The sequence below is a fragment of the Camelus dromedarius genome, chromosome 19, assembly GCF_036321535.1.
Source record: "Camelus dromedarius isolate mCamDro1 chromosome 19, mCamDro1.pat, whole genome shotgun sequence".
Lineage (NCBI taxonomy): Eukaryota > Metazoa > Chordata > Mammalia > Artiodactyla > Camelidae > Camelus > Camelus dromedarius.
In genome coordinates this window covers 20163183-20185880 of record NC_087454.1, presented here as the reverse complement: position 1 = coordinate 20185880, position 22698 = coordinate 20163183, and the positions used below count along the sequence as shown (strand labels likewise).

General features: G+C 53.0%; 6 protein-coding genes across 9 annotated transcripts; 3 read left to right on the top strand and 3 right to left on the bottom strand.

Moving 5' to 3' along the window:
* Positions 1–83: 83 nt before the first annotated feature.
* DDAH2 (DDAH family member 2, ADMA-independent) lies at positions 84–3603 on the top strand. Of its 3 annotated transcripts, none has more exons than XM_010978121.3 (7): positions 84–478; positions 1318–1678; positions 1791–1890; positions 2015–2088; positions 2285–2404; positions 2942–3091; positions 3286–3603. In XM_010978121.3, the coding sequence occupies exons 2-7, from the start codon at positions 1382–1384 to the stop codon at positions 3400–3402; spliced, it is 858 nt and encodes a 285-aa protein (XP_010976423.1). In that variant the 5' UTR covers positions 84–478; positions 1318–1381; the 3' UTR covers positions 3403–3603. The 3 variants fall into 3 exon arrangements, with proteins under 3 accessions (XP_010976423.1, XP_064332392.1, XP_010976424.1); XM_064476322.1 differs by lacking the exon at positions 84–478 and adding an exon at positions 518–1031; XM_010978122.3 differs by lacking the exon at positions 84–478 and adding an exon at positions 518–1077.
* Positions 3604–3815: 212 nt separating this feature from the next.
* Positions 3816–7155, bottom strand: MPIG6B (megakaryocyte and platelet inhibitory receptor G6b). Of its 2 annotated transcripts, none has more exons than XM_064476324.1 (6): positions 7086–7155; positions 6544–6891; positions 6297–6381; positions 5898–5956; positions 5689–5787; positions 3816–5559 (listed from the first exon to the last, which is right to left on the bottom strand). In XM_064476324.1, exons 1-6 carry the CDS (start codon positions 7144–7146, stop codon positions 5486–5488), a joined length of 726 nt encoding a protein of 241 aa, XP_064332394.1. In that variant the 5' UTR covers positions 7147–7155; the 3' UTR covers positions 3816–5485. The 2 variants fall into 2 exon arrangements, with proteins under 2 accessions (XP_064332394.1, XP_064332393.1); XM_064476323.1 differs by having other exon boundaries at positions 5689–5768.
* Positions 7156–7434: 279 nt separating this feature from the next.
* On the top strand, positions 7435–11123 carry LY6G6C (lymphocyte antigen 6 family member G6C). Its single transcript, XM_010978124.3, has 3 exons — positions 7435–8535; positions 9896–10006; positions 10452–11123. Exons 1-3 carry the CDS (start codon positions 8484–8486, stop codon positions 10664–10666), a joined length of 378 nt encoding a protein of 125 aa, XP_010976426.2. The 5' UTR covers positions 7435–8483; the 3' UTR covers positions 10667–11123.
* A 766-nt stretch (positions 11124–11889) lies between these two features.
* On the bottom strand, positions 11890–13589 carry LY6G6D (lymphocyte antigen 6 family member G6D). Its single transcript, XM_010978130.3, has 3 exons — positions 13506–13589; positions 13262–13408; positions 11890–12207 (listed from the first exon to the last, which is right to left on the bottom strand). Exons 1-3 carry the CDS (start codon positions 13558–13560, stop codon positions 11984–11986), a joined length of 426 nt encoding a protein of 141 aa, XP_010976432.1. The 5' UTR covers positions 13561–13589; the 3' UTR covers positions 11890–11983.
* Positions 13590–15101: 1512 nt separating this feature from the next.
* Positions 15102–16880, top strand: LOC105087460 (lymphocyte antigen 6G6e). Its single transcript, XM_064476627.1, has 3 exons — positions 15102–15229; positions 15849–16042; positions 16169–16880. The coding sequence occupies exons 1-3, from the start codon at positions 15102–15104 to the stop codon at positions 16390–16392; spliced, it is 546 nt and encodes a 181-aa protein (XP_064332697.1). The 3' UTR covers positions 16393–16880.
* LY6G6F (lymphocyte antigen 6 family member G6F) lies at positions 16867–22690 on the bottom strand. The gene is made up of 8 exons (XM_010978125.3): positions 22577–22690; positions 21858–22003; positions 20864–20957; positions 20036–20365; positions 19688–19951; positions 18529–18684; positions 18294–18360; positions 16867–18163 (listed from the first exon to the last, which is right to left on the bottom strand). The coding sequence occupies exons 3-8, from the start codon at positions 20919–20921 to the stop codon at positions 18139–18141; spliced, it is 900 nt and encodes a 299-aa protein (XP_010976427.3). The 5' UTR covers positions 20922–20957; positions 21858–22003; positions 22577–22690; the 3' UTR covers positions 16867–18138.
* Positions 22691–22698: the final 8 nt, after the last annotated feature.

Below are 22698 nucleotides of genomic sequence, written 5' to 3'. Positions count from 1 at the left end.
GGGTAAGTGACCCTGAGCTCCGAGCAGAAGCCCGGAATTTAGAAGAGGGGTGCTTGTGATGGGGCTGCCATTTTTAGTGCTGGTTCACCGTTGAGCTGTCTTGCGCTCCATGTCGCATTTGCAGCCCAGCCGCAAGAGCCGGCCAGATCTGGGTGGGCCTAGGCAGCGCTCTTGGGGCGGGGCTGAATTCAGAGAAGGAGCGCAGTCCGGATAGAGTGGGCGCGGCGTAGCAGAGCGGAATGGGCGTGACCTCGAGGAGCCCCGCCCCGTCCCGCTTAGACAATGCCCCGGAGCCGCCAGATCGTCGCGACCCCGCCCCACTGTAGTACTTGAGCTCGCTTACCCCGGGACCCCTCAAAGCCAAAGCTCCAACCCTCAAGGCTTGAAGACTAGGACTCTTCTTCACCAACTCTGTCCTCAGGGGGGTGGGGCCGCAGCCAAGATCACAGAGCGGCAGGAGTGGGGGTGGCCGCTAGAGGTGAGTCTGGGGTGGGAGGTGGCCCTTGGATCATGTGAGGGCCAGAGTTTGGGGGTGAGGGGCCCTTGCTTGTGCCGGACAGTGCGAAGGGTCGATATTTGGGTGTGGAGCTGAGTGGGAGTGGACTTTGGGGAAGATAGATCCGAAGACTGGGGGACCGGGTCCTGGTGCCCAGAGTGGCGCCGGCTCCCCAGAACCACGCCCCCGGTTTCCCCGCCCCTCGGATTTCGTTTTAGACCTCTCCCAGTCCTCCGGGACTCAGTCTGGTTTACAATGGGTCGCGCTAGGAACGGAGTGACCGGTCGGGGTGGAGAGAGGATGTTTAACTCCTTAGTCTCTAATTCCTCCCTCCTTGTCCCTCTCTCCCTTTCTCATTCGGACGTTTAGGACTTCCATCCCCCAAGCCTTGACTCTCCCCAGCTGTCTCCTGACCCATAACCTCTGTGGGCCCCTCGCCACAAGTCGGGTCCCTAAGGCAGCGAGCAGCTGAGGGTTAAGGGGGCGGGGCCGCTACATTTTTGGGGAGTGAGCGCATCCTAGCGGCTGCCAAGAGGTGCGCCTGGCAGGGACCTTTCGAAGCCCCCGAGCAGGGGCAACAGGTGTTTTGGAGATTAGGGATCCCGATCTTGTTCCTCGGACTCCCCCTAAAGCTGCAGACCCACGAGGGTGTGGGGTGGAGTGGGGTCGGCAGAAGAGGACCGACTGGAGGGGGTGGGGTGGAGTGGGTGGGGCACCCGGAGATGGCAGGAGGAAGACCTGGGCGCTCTTAACCACCACCCACTACACCCTTTTCTGCATGTTTCTTTCTCTGCTTCACCCCTTTCTTTTTCTTCTCCCAGACAGGTGAAGTAAAAAGAAAACTAAGAAATCAGCGCGGCCGGAGGGGGCTTCTGTGTGGATGGGATGGGGACGCCAGGGGAGGGGCTGGGCCGCTGCTCCCATGCCCTGATCCGGGGGGTCCCGGAGAGCCTGGCGTCGGGCGAGGGTGCAGGGGCCGGCCTCCCAGCTCTGGACCTGGCCAAAGCTCAGAGAGAGCACGGGGTGCTGGGGGGTAAACTGAGGCAGCGATTAGGGCTGCAGCTGTTAGAATTGCCTCCTGAAGAGTCGTTGCCGCTGGGACCGCTGCTCGGTGACACCGCTGTGATCCAAGGGGATACGGCCCTAATCACGCGACCTTGGAGTCCCTCCCGCAGGCCGGAGGTGAGCGCCTGGGTGCGGGTTAGGGTAGGGGGAAACTGGATCTGGGCCTCCAGGGCTTTAGGGAAGAATGGGGATGGGAATGTCTCCGCCTCGCGCCCTCTTCTGCACTAAGGTTGATGGAGTCCGCAAAGCCCTCCAGGACCTGGGGCTCCGAATTGTGGAGATGGGGGACGAGAACGCGACGCTGGATGGCACTGATGTTCTCTTCACTGGTGAGGCTGGGGTGCCTGCACCCTAGGGCTTGGCACAGGGAAGCAGACTTTGGGAGACTGGGCCATCCCGCGCCTTGTTGCCAACTCACTCCCGCCTTAAACCTGGCGGCCTCCCCGGGCTCAGGCCGGGAGTTTTTCGTAGGCCTCTCCAAGTGGACCAATCACCGAGGAGCTGAGATCGTGGCAGACACGTTCCGGGTGAGGAGTAGGACCCGCCTTGGGCAGGGGGGTGGGGGGAGGGCATGGAGCAGATAGGGGCCGGAGGAGCCTCGGCGGCGGGGGCGAGGGGAGACTTAGCGCGGCACTGAGGAGGAAGAGGCTGAGTCTGTGTTTGAGGGTATCCCCTCACCCTTCCCGCGCCCTTGAATACTTTCCCTTATTCCCCCGCCGCTAGGACTTTGCTGTCTCCACGGTGCCGGTCTCGAGCCCTGCCCACCTGCGTGGCCTCTGTGGCATGGGGGGACCTCGCACTGTGGTGGCAGGTAGCAGCGATGCTGCCCAAAAGGCTGTCAGGGTGAGAAGGGGCAGGGCTGAGGTGGGGCGGGTTGGTCCGCGGCCAACGAAACTGGGCGTGGCCCCGGGCCTGGGAGGCGGGGAGCTGGGAGGCTCTGAGGATGAGCCCCAACCCTTGCCCTCACGGAGCTGTCCATCCAGTGTAAAAACACCTGAGAAAACAAGAAGTTACTATGTGGGACAGGGGGCTGGAAGACCGAGGAACAGGGGCAATTAAGATTGTCTTCCCAAGTTTCAAGAAATTCCCAAAAGTGGCATCTAAGCTGTGACTTAAAGGATGGATAGGACGGACAGGTCGGGTCTGGAGTAGGGGAGAAGAGGGTAGCACGTGGAAAGAACTGCATGTGAGTCTGAGGTGAAAATTGCAAAGTTAATTAAAGCACTTACTGCCTGAAACATAGTAAGTGCTATGTGCTTGCTGTCATTATTATTCCACAATAATTTAACTCTGTCCTCAGCCCTTAGCAGTGGTTGGGCAGCCAGACTCAGTTGTGAAGAGGCTCTGAGCCTTGCATGCTTCCTCTCTCCTGTCCCCCAGGCAATGGCAGTGTTGACAGATCACCCCTATGCCTCCCTAACCCTCCCGGATGATGCAGCAGCTGACTGTATCTTTCTGCGGCCTGGGATGCCTGGTGTGCCCCCTTTCCTCCTGCACCGCGGAGGCGGGGACCTGCCCAACAGCCAGGAGGTGAGAGAAGGCAGGAGCTCTACCATCACCACCAACCAGAGAAATGAGCCTCAGGCTTTCCTAGTGGCAGGAAGGAGGGAGACCTTCTCTAGAAGCCTGGGTGGGGCCACTCTGAGCTGGCTGGTGGGAAGGAGGCCTTAGCTGTGGGCTTTGGGGTCTTACTCCCTTCTCCCCACACACTGTCCTCCCTGCAGGCACTGCAGAAGCTCTCTGACGTCACCCTGGTACCCGTGTCCTGCTCAGAATTGGAGAAAGCAGGCGCTGGGCTCAGCTCCCTCTGCCTGGTGCTCAGCACACGCCCCCACAGCTGAGAGCCTGGCCTTGGGGTCCTGGCTGGCCAGGGGTAGGGTGGCACAGGAGTAGAAGGGGAAGGAGGATTCAATAGAGGATGGCGAACAGTAGTAGTGGGGAGAGGGCCCCAAGATGGAGGGAGGGCATAATGTAAGGAAAAGGATAGGGGCCACTGGGTAAGTCCTTTCCCCAAGAACTAATAAAATAGAACTGACCTTTTAGACTGGGCTGTGACTTGTGTCTTACTGGGGCAGAAGGACAAGGGCAGGGCTGAAACCTGAGGTTAGGTCAGTGCTGGGAAGGAGGCCTCTTTCATTCATCAAACCCTCTCTTGGCACTTACTAACTCATGGTCCAGCCCTATCAGAGGTGTTTGGCCACAAAATGGACAGGACAGAACTTCTGTGGTGGGGAGCACGTACAGGGCAGAGAAGAGAAAATATGAGTGAATCAATCACTGCATTTATCTAAATGTCAGATGATTCAGAGACTAGGAGATTAACAGTCCATCCATAATTCATAGGAGGAAATGACATTTCCAGGGACATTCATTTTTACTCATTTACTGAAGCTTAGCAGTGATACAAAAAGGGTTAATCTCTTGGTATCAAGGAACTCATGGTACATGAAAATTTCTTATAAATTGAAATATGGTTTGTAATGAAACAATTCACAGCAGGCTATGAGAGAAATAAGGGGACCCTCTAGGAAATCAAAGTGTATGCAGGGATGGGCAAAGAGGGGCAGGGATCACTTCCCAGAAAAGGCTATGCTTGAACTGAGTCCTGCGGATAAATAATAGCCAGGCATACAGTGGGAAGGAGACAAAGGGTAATTAATCTAGGAAGAAGGAACTGCATTGGGCAAATGCATATTTGGGGCTGGGGAGACTTTCTCTATAGCTGTCATGTTCTATGCATGTGAGTGACAGAGATAAGCCTGGAAAGTAGGTCGAAAGCTATAGCACCTTGTACCCAAATCTGAGGACCGTGGACCCAGAGCTGAAATACTGCAGTTCTGAAATACAGGCGGTCAGGAGCAGGTTAGCATCTAAGGAAGATCTTAAGCAAGGGTAGGAGGATGAGGTGGGGCTATGGGCAATCTAAGGAGGAAACGAGGAGATGAGATTCAGGTGGCAGTACTGGGCATGAAGAGGGTGTGGATTTGACTGTGACATTAAAATAGAAAGGCACTTGGTTAATTGTGTGGGAATGAGAGGTGTACATGACTCCCAGTTTCTGGCTTAGGCAACTGGGTTGATCAAGAGAGAATGCAGAGGAGGAAGGGTTAAATTAAGTAAGTGGCTTGGGAGATGACAGTGAGTTGGGTTTTGGACCTGCTGTGTGCAAAATGCCTAGGGCCAGCCAGGCAGGGATGTCTGAGGGACAGTTTGGCAATCCCATATCAGGGATCTGAGCTAGAAAGAGTTCTTGCTGTTGTTTGCAGAGGTGAAGGCTGAGGACTGGCTGTGGATCATAGTGTCCCAGAAGAGGGAGAAGGCAGATAAAGACAGGGACAAACCTAGAATGGTGGGGAATACTGTAGGGGGGAGAGAGCAAGGAAGAGGATTCCAGAAGGAAGATATCAACATTAAAGAAAAACAGCTTAAAGATGAGAGTAATCAAAGGCCAAGCCAGATGAATGATAAAAAATGTCTGCTGAGTGTAGCTATTAGGACATCACTGGCAATCTCATGGAGAGGGGGTGAGCAGTAGGAGGTGACTGAAGAAAATGGAAGAGCTAGGTGTAGGCCATTGGTGGAAAGAGCTTGACTGCGGAGAGAGGGAAAGAGAGAGGGCAGTAATCTAGGAGTTGTAGATATCTCAACATGGGGAAGCAGGGCTTGATCAGCTCTAGAAAGGAAATCAGTGGTGAAGGAGACATGAAAGTTGTGGGGAAGGAAGGAAGAAGATCAGTGACAGGGATAGCCTGGAGCCCAGCTCTTCTGACTCCCAGTCTAGTGCTCATTTCTATCTCACAGTGCCTTCCTTTCCCACGTGAAGGGCCAAGAAGGGGAGGGTTATGGAGACCTGGGAGCCCCCAGCTTGTGAGGTTTGGAGTAAGGGGTTCCTTTCAAACTACAACCGCATAGATGGTGGAGGCATCAGCTGGGGCCACTGGGGACAGTCGGCAGGGCCTTCTGAGGGCCATATGATCCAGGTCTGCGTACAGCAGGCTCTGAAAGGTGGGGAGGAAGGCAGGAGGGTCTCAGAAGTCTGACTCCCTTGGGGATCCAGGCCTCTGTCTTTCTTGATCCACTTTACCCAGGGATTCTGACCAGCCCCCTTTCCATCCCCAAGCCCTTACCGACTCTTGATCCAGGCCCCCTGAAATCTTTGGCTCCTCCTCCTCTACTGGCCTCTGGGGCTCGGCTTTCACGAGTGGAACTATGTGGGGGGGACAGAGCTGAAGAATTGAGAGAAGGTAACCAACTTGTCTGCTCCCAGCAAGGGCTAAGACTCCGGCATTGGGTGGGGAATGTGCGGAGAAGGAAAATGGGGTGGAGTTAGTCTCACCAAATCTGGGCAGCGGTCGAGGCGGGTGAGGGGGCGAGGGCGGGTGAGGGGGCGAGCGCCTGTAAGGATGGATAAAAGTATTTGAGAGCCACCAGTCTTCTCTCGCTAGTTCTGGGTCCCAGGACTCACCAACAACCCACCAACTCGGTGCAGGCTCTGACCCACAAAACAATTTAAGCCCCACCCCCACAGATAGTTCCGCCCACGCTCTGAGCCTGCTCCGCCTCTAGCTTCGCTTCCCTAGCCAGGGCTCCACCCACCAGCTCGTGGCTTCGCCAAGTTCTGACCTCCTCCATTCTTCTCCAAACCAGACCCCAGGGCTCCAGATCTAGCTTTTGTCTGCAAAAGTTGTGGTCCTGCCCCTCCCGCCTCCGGTGAAATCCCGCCCCTCGTGCTCACCTGCGCAGCCACCAGACCAAGCCCAGCGCTCCGAGTCCCAGCACCAACCCAACGCTTAGCAGCGGGATCAGGATCTGGGGATAAACTGACCCGAAGGGAATGTTGGAGGCGGGGTGGCGGTGGATGCCAAGGTCAAAGGTGCGAGGACAGCTAGGTCTCCTACTCAGGAACCCCCAGCCACGGCCTCCCTCCCTGCCGGGGGCGTGTGTCAGGGTTAAGTCTCTTGTATATGAAGTCCTAGACCTACCTTGGGTAGGCTCCGGAGCTCTGCAATTGGCCAGATCCCCCAGCACGTGAAGCACCGTTCGACTCTCTCCCTGGTGCTGGCCCTTGCAGATAAAGGTGCCCGAGTCCCCCGTGCTCAGGAGCAGCTCCAGCCGCCTGATATCAAGGTCCAGAGCACGTAGGCGACTAGCAAAGGGCTGAACGGGAGACGCGGTGGGGGTCCCGCTCGGTGAGGCCCACAGGATCGGGCGACGTCCTTTGGACAGACCCTTGCAGGCGGGGAAGCTAGGTGCCCAGACCCAGCGGCTGGGTTGCGATACCCCTTCACAGGAGAGATTCACCCTGTCCCCAGGGCGGCCGACCAGGGAAGCTAGGGGAGGCCAGAGGTAGTGGTTAGGAAAAGTCCACAGGGCGAGACGACCCCTCACTTACGTCTGCTCTCCTCTCGTCTCCTCTGCTCTCCAGCCGTCCTGGATCTTCCCACACACATCCCACTCCTCCTATTTATCCCCGCCCCCTGCCTCAGTCCTTCGTCGCCATTCTGACTTTCCCGGGATGGCTTACCCCCGGGGCTCCCGTGGGCCCTCGACAGCAGCAGCGGTAGCAGCTGCAGAACCAGGGCCATAGCTGGAATGTGATGGTAAGAGGCGGCGAATGAATCAGCGGAGGACACCGGAGGGAAACCGGAGGTGGGGGTGGAGAGGGAGACCGCAGGTCTGGGGGCTCCGATAAGGGGTGAGGGCGGGGCCACCAGCTGCCCTGATCCCTCTGGGAATCTTCCCAGGCAAAGTCACAGCCCTCAACCAATGCTCACTTAAAATTCCTGCTGGGGCCGTTTTCACCAACACTACCGCAGACTTCAACCACTGCAGCGTCGCAGGTGCCTAATACACCACGATTTCTAGATCCCCACTGTCTGAGTTGAAATCTTGACTTTGCCATGTACTAGATGCATGATGTGCACAAGTCGTGTAATTTCTCTGGGCTTGTTGACATTATCTGTAAAATGGGGATAAAAACACCTACCTTGTAGAGTATTGTGAGAATTAAGTAATACACCGAAAATGCCTAGAACAATGGCTGAGACATAGGAGCACTATGTACTTGCCATTATTACCATTTCTGTTCTTATTTTAGCTGCTACCTCACCTCTCTGTGCCCACGCTGTCCCTCCCAGCCATTGGTGCTGCGCCCAAATTGGCAGGTTTTGATTGAGGAAGTGCTTTGGAGCAGGTGCAAAGCCCCACACCCAGGACTTCATCAGCCCTTACCAGACTGGAGCAACCAAGTCCAGGCCAAGCCCAAGCAGAGCCAGAGCCAGGACCTCAGAACCTTCAGGGGGCCTGAAGCAACCCTTCCTTAGCAGGCAGCTCCATCCCATGCCTCTGCTGCTATGACATCACAGAAGCCCTTGGTGACATCACAAACCCTTCATCCTGTGGCTGAGCAGGGGTTGGGAAGACCAAGTAGGGGCTGAAATGAGGTTAATTTGGTGCTCAATTTCTGCCCACGTGCCCCTACAAATGCCCACCGGGGATTAAATTTGGCACTCAGCTTGGGCCATACCCCATTGTTCATTTCTCAGGAACCAGCAGATGCTACCACCACAGCCACTGTAACATCACAGGGGCCTTTGGTGATACCTCTTCAGAGGACTGGGCAGGAGGGGATATTACTCTTGGGGGCCAGGAGGGTGTGTCTTGGACTGAAACCAAGAACCAAAATGGAGTTGGCCACTAGTGCACCTACCCTCCCCACCTCTCTCTCCCATCCCCATCCCCACTCCCTCACTGGGCCCTGCTTAGCCCCTCCCTAAATGGGGAGGGAGGGGCCACCAGAGTCAGGGAAGGGAGGGACCGTTGGAATTATAAATTCCAAAAAGGCCACTCAACTCCCAGAACCCAACCCGGAAATTCTACTCTGTCGGCTGCTGCTACCGCTACCACTCTCAAGACACTCACCATGAAAGGCTTTCTGCTGCTCATCCTGTCTGCTCTGCTCTGCTGGGTCTCAGGTGAGCACCTGGGGGCCCCCAAAGACCTGGTTCACCTGGTCAGGACTTCCACACCCTGTCCCAGCCACTGCCCTACACTACCCACAACTCAAGATCCCCAGTGCCCCCAGACCCAACTGGCTCAGTTGACCCTGTGACGGAGTCCTTGCTCCATTTCTCAAGGACTCCAGTCTCCATCCTTCAGACTCCTCCCCACCAAGACCCACTCTTTTAACCTGCCCAGGGTTCCAGTTCCCCTGTTCCCCACTCCTTCTTGGAAACTCTGCTCTCCAGTTCCCCTGCCAGCCCCATTCCAATAATGAAACTCTCTAGGATGCAGCTTACCTGCTTCCTTCTCTCACCACCTGCACTCAGCAGGGTGTTCTCTCAGAAATCTAGACATGCAGTCAGGGACTTCTTTTGCTCTCCATCCTCCCTTCTACTCCATCAGGGACTTTGTGCTCAGTCCGTCAAGCAGTGGCTTTTCCTGATACGCTCTGCTCCTCCCTGGGGTGCATACCCCCAAGGACACAAGCTTTCTGGAGGGTTCCAGTGGCCCCTCAGAACCTCCCAGAGAACCAGGGAGATTTCCCAGCCTTCTGGGGAGGGAATACCGGGGCTGCTCACCCCCAGATGAGGTAGGTTTTCCTGAGTTGCAGTCCCAGGATCCTCCACCCATAGATTGAACCCTTTCTTCACTCAAACCTTAAATCAGCTGAGGCAGAAACTTTAAGGGGTGTCATCTTCTGCCCTCATCCTTCCATTTCGGTAAAGTGCTCAGATGGATTCCGATGATCTGTCTCCCAGATATTATTCCTTTCTGTCAGAGAGCTGCTGTGTTGGGAGGGTTCCATTCAGGTCTGGTTCTTCTTCCCACACTCTTGGCCACCCCTGGGTTGAAGGTTAAATTATTAAAGCTGGCCCCCGGTGGCTTTCTTGCCCACCTCAAGTTCCAAGCCATTTCTACAAGTGTTGTAACGCCATGGTTTTTACTTTTAATATTTCTTCCTGTTTCAAGACTCCATCTGTGATGTTTTCTGCATTCCTTCATCTTCTCCCTCACCTCCTTCATTCCTTCCCTGTGGTAGGCTCACATTCCGTCCCTCCCCAGCCCCATGTTTTTCTTGGTAACTCTGCTCCTCCTGACTCATCTCCAGGTGGGGTGGAGTGAAGAAAGATGTTAGGGTGCAGGCTATTCACAGAGCAACAACTCCACCCTCACCCACTTCCACTTCTGCATCACTCACCTGCTCCGTCCCTAGCAGACCAAACAGGTCAGAACACCTACTTGATTGGCTCTTCTCCACCCTATCTCCCAGCTCGGCTCATCCCGAGGTGAGTCAGACACTCCATCACCTCAGCATGACTTCTGTCTTCCCAGCTGACATTCGCTGTCACTCCTGCTACAAGGTCCCTGTGCTGGGCTGCGTGGACCGGCAGTCCTGCCGCCTGGAACCAGGACACCAATGCCTGACAACAAATGTGTATCTCGGTAACATCCCTTCTCTAGTAGGGAGAGGGGTCCAGTGGGAGACTATGCCTGGGGCTGAGGTGGAACAGAGAATTACAGCAATGATGGTAATTGGCCAAGGACTTTTGTGCGCCAGGCACCATTCCGTGTCTTTACATGGATTGTTTCAATTTATGGTCACAACAACCCTAAGATGTGCTGCTATTGTTCTACTGAGGAAACAGCCTCAGAAAGAGACAGTAACTGGTCCAAGACTTCATGGCCAGCAAGTGATAGGACCAGGATTGGGGTGATGGGGCAAAGTAAGGAAGTGCAGGAGGTTAGACTGAGAAGAGATTCAGAAGGGCACGGCCAGGGGCAGAGTTGGGAAGGAAGGAAGCCTGGGTGGGGTGCAGGGGTGGGAAAGTGGACACAGGCATGTCAGGTGCCCACCTTAACTGACTCCACTGGCCACTTCTAACCCCAGGTAAGATGTGGGTTTTCTCCAATCTCCGCTGCGGCACACCAGAAGAGCCCTGTCGGGAGGCCTTCAACCAAACCAGCCACAAGCTGGGCCTGACCTATAACACTACCTGCTGCAACAAGGACAACTGCAATAGCCCAGCCCCTCGGCCCACCCCGGCCCTGGCCCTTGTCCTTGTTACCTCCTTGGCTGGCCTTGGCCTCTGGCTGTTGCACTGAAATCCACTCCGTGGTTGCCCCTCCTCCCACCTGCCTTGGCCTGAGCCTCTCTTCTTCTGTCTTTGTAACCTCTGCTTCCCTTTGCTCAGAAAAGCAACCCTCCAGACCCTTCACATTTCTTTGCTTAGACAGTGGTCTCCCGCTCCATCCTTCCACCCCACACCCTCCACTCTGCTTTTCCGGAGTCCTTCCCCATTTCCCTGAACACCACTCCAGATCCTCCATGGCCTCCTAAAAGGCCCCCCCCCCTTTGCCTCCTGCACTCTCCCATGCCCTCCTTGGGGAGGGATTGGAATCTGGGCTGGAAATGGGGGTTCTGCCCTGTCCCCAGTGAAGGCTCCCAAGAAGGACCTGATGACCTCATTGTATGAGCTGATTCCCCACACCCTGGCTGTCATATGTGCCCCAGCCTCATTCTCACCCCTTTCCATTTTGAGTAATAAATGTCTGTATCTGATCAATTGTGCATTTTTGTGAGAAGATCTATTGACAGAAAAGCCGCCCACCCACCCCCCCACCCCCGCCAGGAAATAACACTCTCAGACCTCACCCCCATCAAAGAACCCCTCAGGGAGTTTTTCTGGGAGGCTGGGCTGCGACAAAAGGAGAAACAGGTTTTTCAGGCCTCCATCCCTCTTCCGGTGTCTGGGGGTGGCATACAGCTCCCAGTGTTTGGAGAAACAATCCTTATCCTAAATTTAGGCCATACCTCTGATGTACTGTCAAGAAGGAGGTACAGCCTGGCTTGAGGGATCCCCAGAAAGGGTAGGAGAGTTGCATGGGGATGGGACATGGGACCCTCTTGCCAGGCCTCACTCCCTCAGGTTAGAGTCAGAGGCCTCCTGGCCAGGTAAGTGAGGCACATTTCCTTTCTCAATCCAAAATAGCCATACTGGGAGCTAAGTTGCAAATGGAGGAAAGGGGAACAAGCCCAGACAACCAGGCTCATTGATTCCTGGTGGCCCCCACTCAGCCCAGATCCTGCTCCTCTCAGTGATCCTCGTTGCTAAGGAAGATTCTCTCTAGCAACAGGATGTAGGAGCAACTTAGGGCAGATTCTCCATTGTCCTTTGGGGTTTAGTTGGCTAAGAAGTGCACCATTGTAACTAAGTCCACTGATCCTTGATGACCCCTAAACTCAAGCCTAGATGACCCCATATCACTCCTTCAGCCCTCCCATCAACAAAAGATGGAATTTTCCAGTCAGCTTTAGAGTGGTGGATAGCTTTTAATGGCTCAAAGAGGAGTGTTTGTCTTCTCACTTCAGAGTGCCTTAGTTCCCTTGCTCCATTGCTCCCTTCCCTTCCCCGGCTCCCTCTACCCTCTCCACAGTCCCGGCAGGAGCCAGACCAGGGTGGTGGCCGCTGCGGCCAAGAGGCATGCAGGGGCCGCAGTGCTTGCCACAGCACTGTTGCACAGGTCTCCGACGCAGCAGTCCCTGTGGGTCGTATAAGTCACCTCTCCCACCACTTCTGTTTCCACTCGATTGCAATGATGGGCCGCCACACAGGCTGGATGATGATGAATCAAGGTCACTGAGGCTGAGAGAGAGAATGAGACTGGGGTGTTGGACGCCTGGCTTGAGGACTTGCCTTCTGCGGCAGAGCAGATGTGACTTCAAGGAGCCCAAAGGGATCCTCCGCCCCCTCAAAAAACACCTCCCCAAAACCAAGTGATCACAGTTAACACGTTGACACTGTGAATCCCCTGATGGGATGCACTGAGAGAGACCAACATCATTTCTTGCCCAAATCTCATGAGCTCAATCTAATCATGAGAAAATATCAGATAAATCCAAATTGCAGGATGTTCTATAAAGTAACTTACCAGGACTCTTCAAAAGTGTCAAGATCATGGGGAAAAAAAAGGAAGATTCAGAACTGTCACAGAGAAGGGGCAACTAAGAAGACATGAGAGCTAAGTGCTATGTGGGCTCCTGGTTTGGGTTCTGTATCAGAAAAGGGACATAAGTGGGACAACCAGCTAAACTGAGTAAGGTCTGTAGAGTAGCTGGTAGTACTGTACCAGTGTTATTTTCTGATTATGCTAATTGTACTATGGCTTTATAAGATATTAACATTTGAGGAAGCCGGGTGAAGAATATACAGTACTATTCTGTACTATTTTTGCAACTTTTCTGTCAATCTAAAATTATTTCAAAATTAAAAATTGGGTGGGGGGCTGCTCCAGGAGCAGTAGGCTGGACCCAGTCATCCAAAAATTAATTAATCAATTAATTAAAATTTAAAATCACACACACACACACCCCTCTGGGATCCTTAACTGATGCCTGCAATTTGAAGTTTGGTTGAATATTTTGGTCCTTCAAGGGACACAGCTTTTCCAACCATTTGTGAGTGAATGGGCCTATGAGACTCTGGAGAGTCAAAAGGAGGGAGGTGGGGCTACACAGATGGCAGGCTTCCAGGGCTCAGCGCCAGGAGCCAGAAGGGGCTACAGACTGCTCCACTCCGACAATGGCACCATCTGCCCAGAGCCAGACTGAGCCTGGAAGGTTCTGGAAGCCAGAAGGATTGAGGGATGGGCTGGAGGCAGGGAGGGGCTGGGAGGAAGGGGGAGAAACTGAGGACTCACGGTTTCCAGACAGCTTGGTCTGTCCCACGTCCCCTTTGGGTTTGCGCTCCAGGAAGCCACAACGTTCGCCCTCTCCACAAGTGGTCACGGTCTCTTGGCAGGAGCCGCTGGGGCCTCCACCGCAGTCGTAGCACCGCATGCGATTTCCTGGCAGGAGAGAAGAGGTGCCGGACCTGGGCTCTCAAGGGAGCCGCTGGCAGAGGGGGACCGGCCTGTGTGAGAGGCGCCTGGGCTGCCTCCTTACCCAAGGCAGCCCCCAGCAGGGTGCTGAGTAGGATCCCGACAAATAGGGGGTTCATCGTGTCTGCCTGTGTCCAGAGCGCCTCTCCCTCCCTCCCACCCCCCTCCCTGGCCCTGCTCTGCCAGCCTTTTATCCCCCTGGCCTTGGGCTTTATAGGGCAATAAAAGGGGAGGAAAGAGTCTCCCCCAGCAGGCACCGGGGCCCCAATGGGGTCAGGGAGGGGCCCCCACAGGAGTCCCCACATTCCTCTGAAGTCCTCAAACTCCTCCACCTCAGAAACAGTTCTAAAACGGTGGCCCCAGAACTCCTGGGGGTCCCTAAGACCCTTTGAGAGGGTCCTTGACAGTCTTCCAATGACTTATCTGTGTGAGGTCAGATTTTCACTATAACCTCAACCAAAATAACACATCCCAGCAGGTTGAATGCAGAAGCAGATGTGAAAACCCAGTCATCTTCTGGTTCTTCTATTAAGCCTGACATTAAATAGATTCTCCCAAGGATAAAGCAACGCCACTCTTCTTACTGTATTGTTGGGTAAGAGGCTATTTTTCACAAAACCATGTTTTGTTAACATGTAATAGGTTTATTGATTTTTTATTTTTATTTTTTATTTTTAAATTTTTGAATAAACCTATCACACTGTTCTATTTCGATTTCTAGTATAACAAATAGCGATGTAACTTACATAAGAAAAGCTCTTTGGGGTCTTCAGTAATTTTTGAGTGTAAAGAGGTTCTGATATGAAAAATGTTTTTGAAAACTGCTGTTTAACAAATACCTGGGTGTCCTCTGTCTCACTCCCTCTCACATTCCCCCAGCCCAGTCTGCCTCTTACTCCTCCTGGTACATTCTGCCCTGATTCCCTAGATGCGGCTCTTCTCCCTAGACTCTCAAGCCCTAGTCTTCCAGACTCTACCACACGCCCCACCACTGCTCCAGATCTTATCGCTGCCTTCCTTCCTAGTCTTTCTGACCCCCCCAACCCTGCCCCAGTGGAAACACATCAGTCCCTCTGGCCCCACCCATAATTAATTCTTTCCTCCAATGTAGTAAAGCAGGAGAGATAATTATGGGATAGCAATGTTAAGGCTTGGGGAGATCAAAGGGATCAGAGGCTGGGTGGGGTCCTCCCTTACGCAGCTGCAGCTGGGCTTTGTGTGTGCAGGTTGCGGGGTTGGGGGGTTGCTAATTCCACACTCAAATACCATGCGCAAACAGATCTGGGCCCAGGCTGTTTAGGAGGGTGACCTTCAGAGACTTAAATGCACAGAAGGGGAAAACACCAAGAAACAAAAACTGGGAGAGAGCAGAGAACAGCTTGAGACAAGGGGAGGGAGGGAGATGAGTAGGAGGGGAAGTGACAGACACTGACAGACACCACTCAGGAGCGGCAGACGCAACTAAGAGTAACAGGCAAACGTTAAGAGCAGAGAAGATCCTCAAGGTAAGAGCAGACTCCAGTAGGAGGCAGGGAGGATGTGAGAGCAGTGGGGCCAGGGCCCCTGCTGTGTCAGGCTGCTGAATCTGTTCCCAGTTCCGCCCCCCACAGATTCACTCCCTAGGTGTGTTTGTTTTCTGGTCCCTCCCTGTCTTGCTCAGATGCTCCAACTCTCCAACTCTCAGATCTCAGGGTACAGATCACATTCTCCCAGACTCCTGAGCCCTGGGTCCAGCCATGGGCACCTCCAGCATCTTCTTCTGCATTCTGTTTCTTGGTGGGGCACTGGGTAAGGGTGAGCTGGGGAATCCTTGGGGGCTAGAGGCAGGGTCGGGTGGTGGCAGGGGCTTGTGGAGGAGCCTGAGGGCTGGGGAGGGGGCTGGGGAGTGTGCTGAGAGATGCCAAGGAGAGAGCTGTAGGGGTTTTGGAAAGAAGAGATATTTGGAACAGTCTCTGGCCAGTCTAATGAGGTGAAACAAAAAAGTTTCTTTTCAAAGACATTTGAGAATAACTGTCTCTTCCTTCTGGCGTCTTTGACATGCCTCTGTCTCCCCTGACCCTTATCTTGCCTCTTGCTTCTTGGCTGGGCCCCTTGGTCAATGTTAATTCCTATTTTCCCATCTGACTTGGCACCATCTGCTTAACTTCTTCACTGCCATCCCTCTCCCATCCCGTCTGGCTTTTTGTATCATTCTCTGTGTTCATCTCTGAGTCTCTTGGCTTCTGTTCATGTTTGTGCATCTCTCTCACTTCCTGTATCCCTCTTGCCTCTGTGTCTTTTTCTTTTCTGGCACTGTCTCCCCTCCCTTCTCTGTGTCTCTTTTTCTACTTCTGTCTGCTTTTCTCTCCATTTCACGCTTCCCTCTCCCATTTTGTGTATCACCTCTCTCTGTGCATCCCATTCCCAGATCTGGGCTCAGCCTCTCACCTGTCCTGTTTGCCTCTCTTCCCTGCCTGGTCTCCATCCATCTCACAGGTCTCACCACATCCTCTGCCCAGGGACGGCTCCGCTGTTACACCTGCAACTTCGCCAAACCCTGCTACCCTATTCCCACCGAGTGTCAGGATGATGAAGTTTGTGGCATCAGCATTGGTACCTCAGGTAGGATTCTGGTCCAGTGGACCTTCTCCAGGTCTTCCCCACTGCCATCCATCCTACCTTTCCTGTGGCCTCCTGGCCCTTGCCTCTTTCCTGCCCAAGCCTTGGCATTCTCCCTTTGTCCCACAGAGCAGAGTGAGGTCATCCAGCGGAAAGGCTGCCTCCCAAGGGCCCAGTGCCCTCTGCAGGGCCATGCCACCTACTGGGAGCGCTCCTACTCTCTGCAGCACCACTGCTGTGAGCAGGACCTGTGCAATGCGGCCACCACCTTGCAGCGGCTCCCCAGCTGCCTCCTCATCACCCTGCTCGTCCTCATGGCCAGCTTCACCTGGGGAGGCCACCTTCTCCACTAGCCTCTCACAGACCTACAGCCGTCAACCTAGGACTCCTCTACCATCACCATGGCCCTGGGAACACCTGCACAGACACTTGTGAGATTTGGCCAAGAACCTGATTTTGTACAGTGACCTCAGATCCCTGGTCTCAAGAGCTTCCCAGAACCCCCACAAGACCTGATTCCTGCAGGCATTGCTCCAGCCCCTCCTGGCCCAGAGTTCCTGCCCAGAGCCCAGCCTCATAAAGAACACCTGTTCTAAATCTTTGGCCTTTTCTAGATGTCCATTGCTGATGTGTTCTCTCACCCCAGCCTTCTGGCAAGGCAAGTGTTTGATGGAGCTGGGGGTCCCAGGCAAGGGGATTGAAGGGGCATCAGATGTGGTGGGGAAGAGAGTTCTGTTAGGAAAGGTTAATTTAGTAGGTCAGGAACTCAGGAAGGAGGGCTTGGGGAGCTAGGAAGAGTATACATAATAAAAGTGCTGTCTTGGGAGTCCGGAAACGCCTGTGTGTGTGTGTGTGCACGAGCACACACGTTCTCTCTCTAAAAGCAAACTATAGCTGCTTGGTGGGTTGGGCTGGGATGCTGGCACCTGAAAAATAACTGTCCCTTCATCTTCCATCTGTCATTGGCATCCTCCTTCTTGCCAATAGCTTAGCTTAAGCCACTGCAGCGTGAAGGCTGAGGTGAGACTTCCAAGAAAGCTTTTCTCCAGCGAAGCCCCAGCTTGACTAGATACACAAAAAGGCCCTTTCTCCAGTGAAGCCCAAGCTTGACTGGATACACAAAAGGGCCCCTGGTGGAGTGGTGAGGGTGTGGCTAGGAGGCCACAGGAGACAAGGAACACCAGTGTCCTCCCCCGCTTCACCAGCCCAGACTTGTCCATGGTTTACTGACAAACCAGATTACACACCCAACCGGAGAATCCACCCACCCACCGCTGAGGACACTCTCGCTGCCTAAGGAGAGAGCATGTGACTTGTGGGGCTGTCAGGATGTCAGGGTGACAAGCTGCTCCCTGCTCCGGATGCCACAATGGAGTGCTGAGGATAAGGAGGGGTGTGGGGGGGGGGCACCCCATCCTGACCCCTTCCTTCCCCTTCCATCTGAGGAAGTCTGGGGTCCAATTAAAGGTGCTTATTCTCTCTCAACTTCTCTTTGTGAGAAGGAGACGGGGGTGAGGATCTGGCTTAAATTAGAAGCAAGTTGAGTGTTATTTCCATTCTCTCTGTCCCTCCATCCTCCCACTTTGTACTTCTATTTTTCTCTCTTTCTGTCTGTCTCTTTCCCCTTACTCTGCCTTGAGCCTCTTCCCTTCTCTCTTCTTCAATGTCCCCCATTTGTCCTTTGGTTCCCCATAGCTGATTCTTTCCCAGCGCTCCAGCCTCTGGATTCCTCTGTGTCTTTTCTGCCCATCCCCAACCCTCCTCAGCCCTTGCCAGCTACCCCAGGCTCCCTTCATCCCATGGTACTGCAGGCTCAGGCCACCCTGTCACTGGCTACTGCGAGATAGGAAACCACACCTTTTCATAGGTGACATCACAAAATAATTCTTCTTTCTTTCAGCTCCCAGCCCCTTAAAACACACATGCACGCACACATACACACAGACACACAGAAAACATAGTTTGGCTGCTGGAGACCAGCTGGACTGGGAAGTAGCACTCCCAGCCCCTCCCCTCTTGCCAAGGTTTTCAGGGAATCCTTCAGGTGCCAGATGACCAAGGAGACAGCAGGTGACACTTCCCAGCAGCTGTCATTAAGATCACCTGGTCTTGGGGGCAGGTGGGCTGTGGGTTTTGCAAAGGAGAAAGACAGATTAAGGATACTTCCATTCGCCACCTCTTGGGGACCAGCATCTGATCCCCACCCCACCCCAGTCTCCTCTGGGTTTTAAACCTCTGCCCCCTAGCTCCTCACCTGAGATGGGCCAAATGGATATTCTCATAGACCTGGATCTCGGGTTTGAATTGAGGAATTGAGGCATCTGGGGAGAAGGAGCCATAGCGGGTGCGGCAGAGAAGTCAGATAACTCAGAATTGTATTCCTTACCCCCTCCTCCCCTAGGGAAGACCACATAAAGCAAGATGTGAGCTCACCCCCTCTGCCTCGTGCCCACAAACTCTCTTCTTCCCTCTGGGGAGGAGGGACTCACCTCTGCCCTGAGACCCCTGGACCCTCCACCTCCACAGCATGATGCTGAGGACTAGGATAATGATCCCCTGGCCCACTGCAAGCAACAGCATCAGGATCCAGGGCACACCCCAGTCTGTGGAAGGGGCACAGAGGGCAGGGGAGGCGTCCATGGAGGCTGCAGCAAGGACAAGACAAGAGGGATCAGGAGGGATGTAGGGAGGGGGTCTGTCCCTTGTGCCCCACAGAGAAGCTTCCCCCATAGTCTGGTGGGCTCTTCCAAAAGAAGACTTCATATGCTTCCTTGCCCCCAATATCCACAACCCCCCTTCTCCCATTTCCAGGCCTCTCGCCCTGACCCCCTGAGCCAACACTGATAGAGAGTGCCAGTGCCCCCTGCCTACACATGGACAGCTAACTCTAGGGCAGACCATGAGTCACAACTGCAATTTTTAACTCATACCCTTCCTAGTAATCCACCCTTTCAAGAAAAAAGACAGTGCCTTCTGTTTATTCGTTCTTCCATTCATTCACTCCATAAGCATCTGCAGAGTGCCCACCATGTGCCAGACACCGTATTAGGTGCTGAGGATGGAGAGGGAAATAAAACCCAGTCACTGCCCATTAATTGGCCTATGCTTACCAAAATAATGGGCATTGGCTCCTCCCTCCTGCCTTGCGAATGGGTTATTCTACAACCAATAGCATTCTTTCTCTGCATAATGGACTTTTTATTGTAAAACAATCATATATTTTTCCTCCTTCTGCCTCCACTATCAATGGGCCATTATAACATCGGTGCATATATCCTTTCTTCAAAAGACAACTGCCCCAGCAATAATTCTTACTTTCCTCCTCTCTGCTAAGGGATTTTTCACAAAAGTCACAGATTATTCTATTTCTAAATACAGATATAGACCACCAGAATTCTTCTCCCTCTTGGCTGATGGTCTATTCCATGAGAAAGCTCGCTTAACCAACCCCCTTCTCTGCTAAATGGATTGAGTCAATGAGAAAAGAGTCCTCCTCCTCCAGGCAGCAGTCTGCTCCACCAAAAATGACCCCCTCCACACTGCCCCACGTGGCCAATAACAGATTTGCCTCCTCTCTCCCCTCCTCCCCAGCCAGCGGTGTGGGATGTGTTGGAGGCAACATCCTTCCCATAGTGTCCCTCAGTTTACCTGCCAGGTTAAAGCTGATCCCTTTGTTCTGTGGCATGAGGCAGCGGATGATTCTTGGTCTACGTCTCCTGGGCTCAGGAAGCCCCTCCCCAGGACACACCAAGAGCAGGGCAGCCCCATCACCCCAGAAGGACTGTACATGGCCCCTCACAGTACCCTTCCCCTCCAGCCAGGTCACAGAGTCCAGGCGCCTGGCAGGGACCACAGAGCACAGGAGGACAGAGCAGGGGGATCCATCTGCAGCCCTTGCAGAGAACTGGGATCCTGGAGGGAGAGAGGGAGCCCTTCGTTTTTTGTCTGGGCTTCCCTAACTCCCAGTAGCCCCTGGTCTGCTTGCCCCCCACTCACCTCTGAGCACGGAGACATCATACACCCTCCAGTTCTGGTACTTGTTGTGCTGACCCAGCACAGCGCACCAGTACCTCCCAGCGTCTCCCTCCTTGGACCCTTCCAGCCACAGAGAGTAGTTTCCCAGCAGTTTGAGCTGGGGTTCCCTTTGGAGCTTCCCAGAGTAGGGAGTTGGTCTGACCATTTGGACTTGGGCCACTAAGACAGTAGAGGAGACTGTTGCAGGGCTGCGGAACCATGACAAGATTTCATCCCCATGCAGGGTGGGCGGTGAGGGGCACGGCAGCTCCAGCGTCTCCCCCAAGGCGACATAGATGGCCTGGATGTTGTCTGTGGGGAGGGGGTTGTATGAGACCAGAGCCCTCCATCAAATCCACAACCCCACCACTCAACCTCCTACCTTCCTCCCCTTCCTGGGTACCCCCACCACTGGGCCTGGCTGTAAGCACATTTTTCAAGTGACAGCTACAAAAAATTGAGGTGAATAGAAGAGGGTAGGACTCCCCCATCCCCACCAAGTGAGTGAAGGACTCTGAGGGCAAGAGGGGAAAGGCTGGAATAGTTAAGAAATGCCCATCTCCCTTCCCCTCATTTCTCATTTTCTGGATGAGCATTTACTTGTCCGTTCTTGTTTTCTAAAGGAAACTGTACCTGACCTGGACCCTCATGGTCTCTGGGTCTTCCCCAGTACTAGAGACAGGGGGAGGTCAACTGGGGTAAATCTATCTTCGTGAGCCAGATGCCTTCCCCAGGCCCCTAAGGAGAAATAGCAGCAGTCCCTCCCAACCTTGGGAAGAGCTAGAGAATCCCTCACCTCCTGCTCCTTACCTGCAACAGCCTTGGGGAGCCCACACAAGCACAGAAGGGGTAGGAATAAGACAGCCATGGGGAGAGCTTGCCAACTTCTCTTGCCTGGGACCTGCTATCCCCAGGGAGGAAACAGAGCCCAGATAAACGCCCATTCTCCCTAGTCTGGAGTGACAAGGGCCTCTGAAGGGGATGTGAATGCTGGGGAGATAAAGCCTAGCTGCATGTCTACCAGGGAGAAAAAATGATCACCACCTTTCCATGCCGAGAGAGAAAAGACCCAGTTCAGGCCACTCTGAAGATGACCCCATCACCCTTCAGACTCCACATCAGCTGAAGGAGTCAGATCAAAAACTCTCCATGCTAAGACGTCTGCCCAGAAGCAGTCACGGTTGTCCACATCCCATCAGTCTGGAATTACATTCCCTGTTCTGCCTTCCAACCCTAGAGATCTCAGCCATGAGTGAAGATGAGTCTTCATGTTGGTTTCCATGGAACCCCAGCACAAGACTGCACACCCAGTCAGTACTCCATAAATGACAGAATGACATTCCTTGTGGCTGCCTGGCACACCACAGACTTCTTCTGAGCCTCTGATGAGTATATTAAGTTATTAACTCAAGGAGAAGGCTAGCAGGGGCCTGGAAAATTCACTGATTCATCCCTTTGCCCCAGGCAGGACTCTTAGGGCAGATCTTCATATAGCTCTAATAGTTTGTAATGTGTTATTTATTTTCAAAGGCTATTCCTTTAACAGTTGTTTTTGATGAAATATTTCATGTATACCAAAGACTATATCTAATGTACAACTATATAATGGCTAAATAAACTGTGGTATATTCATACACGGAACACTCAACAGCAATGAGAATGAGTAAACCACAAAGATATGCAACAAGGTCACAAACATAATGAGAGTAAAGAAGCCAGAAACAAAAGGCACGTATTGCATTTATATAAAGTGCAGAAATTGGCAAAGCTAATGTACAAGGTTAGAAATTAAGATAGTGATTACCTCTGGTGGGGTGGTAGCAAATGGTAGTAATCTGGAGAGGGTCTTCTAGATGCGGTAATGATATGTTCTTGAACTGGGTGCTGCTGATCACATGGATATACTCAACTGGTGCACTTTTCTGTATATGTGTTTACTGCAGTGAAAAGCTAAAGAGTTTATATATTACGTAGGTGTCAGGTACAAAGAAAAATAAAACAAACCTGTATACCTATTGAGAAACAGAATACTATCATTTCAAAGATGCTCTATGCTGTATAACAACATTCTAAATTCACTCTTTATCTTTCACATACTTGATCATTAAATTTTATGTGTTTTTTAATTTTATACTATGGTGTCATGTTGTGCACAGTCTTCTGTGGCTTTCTTTTTTCCACTCAATATTATGGTTTTGAGATTTGTTCAAGCTTAAGTACGATAATTCATCTTTTTTTTTTTTTTTTACAGTATTTCACACATCTTAACAATACGAAATCTTCCTATCCATGACCACGGCGTAGCTCTCCACATAGTCAAGGCTTCGTTTACCTCTTTCAAGAACTTTTGTAATTTTCTTGGTAAAATCTTGCATATCTTTTATTAGATGTATTCCTAGACACCTTTTTTGTTGCTCTTGTCAAATGCTCATGATCCTACTCTTCGTCCCCACTGTCACTCGAGAGTCTGCCAATAATAAGGGATAGAAAAAACTGATTTACTTATGTCTGATAATTCTCTACCTCCTCGCATTCCAAACGCCTCCGACTAATTTCTGTCCATTGCTGTACCCGTAGCTCCAAGTGCGCGAAACTCTGTTCGGGAAGCGCTGAAAATGTCTCGACTCGGCACGAGGCGGAGCCGG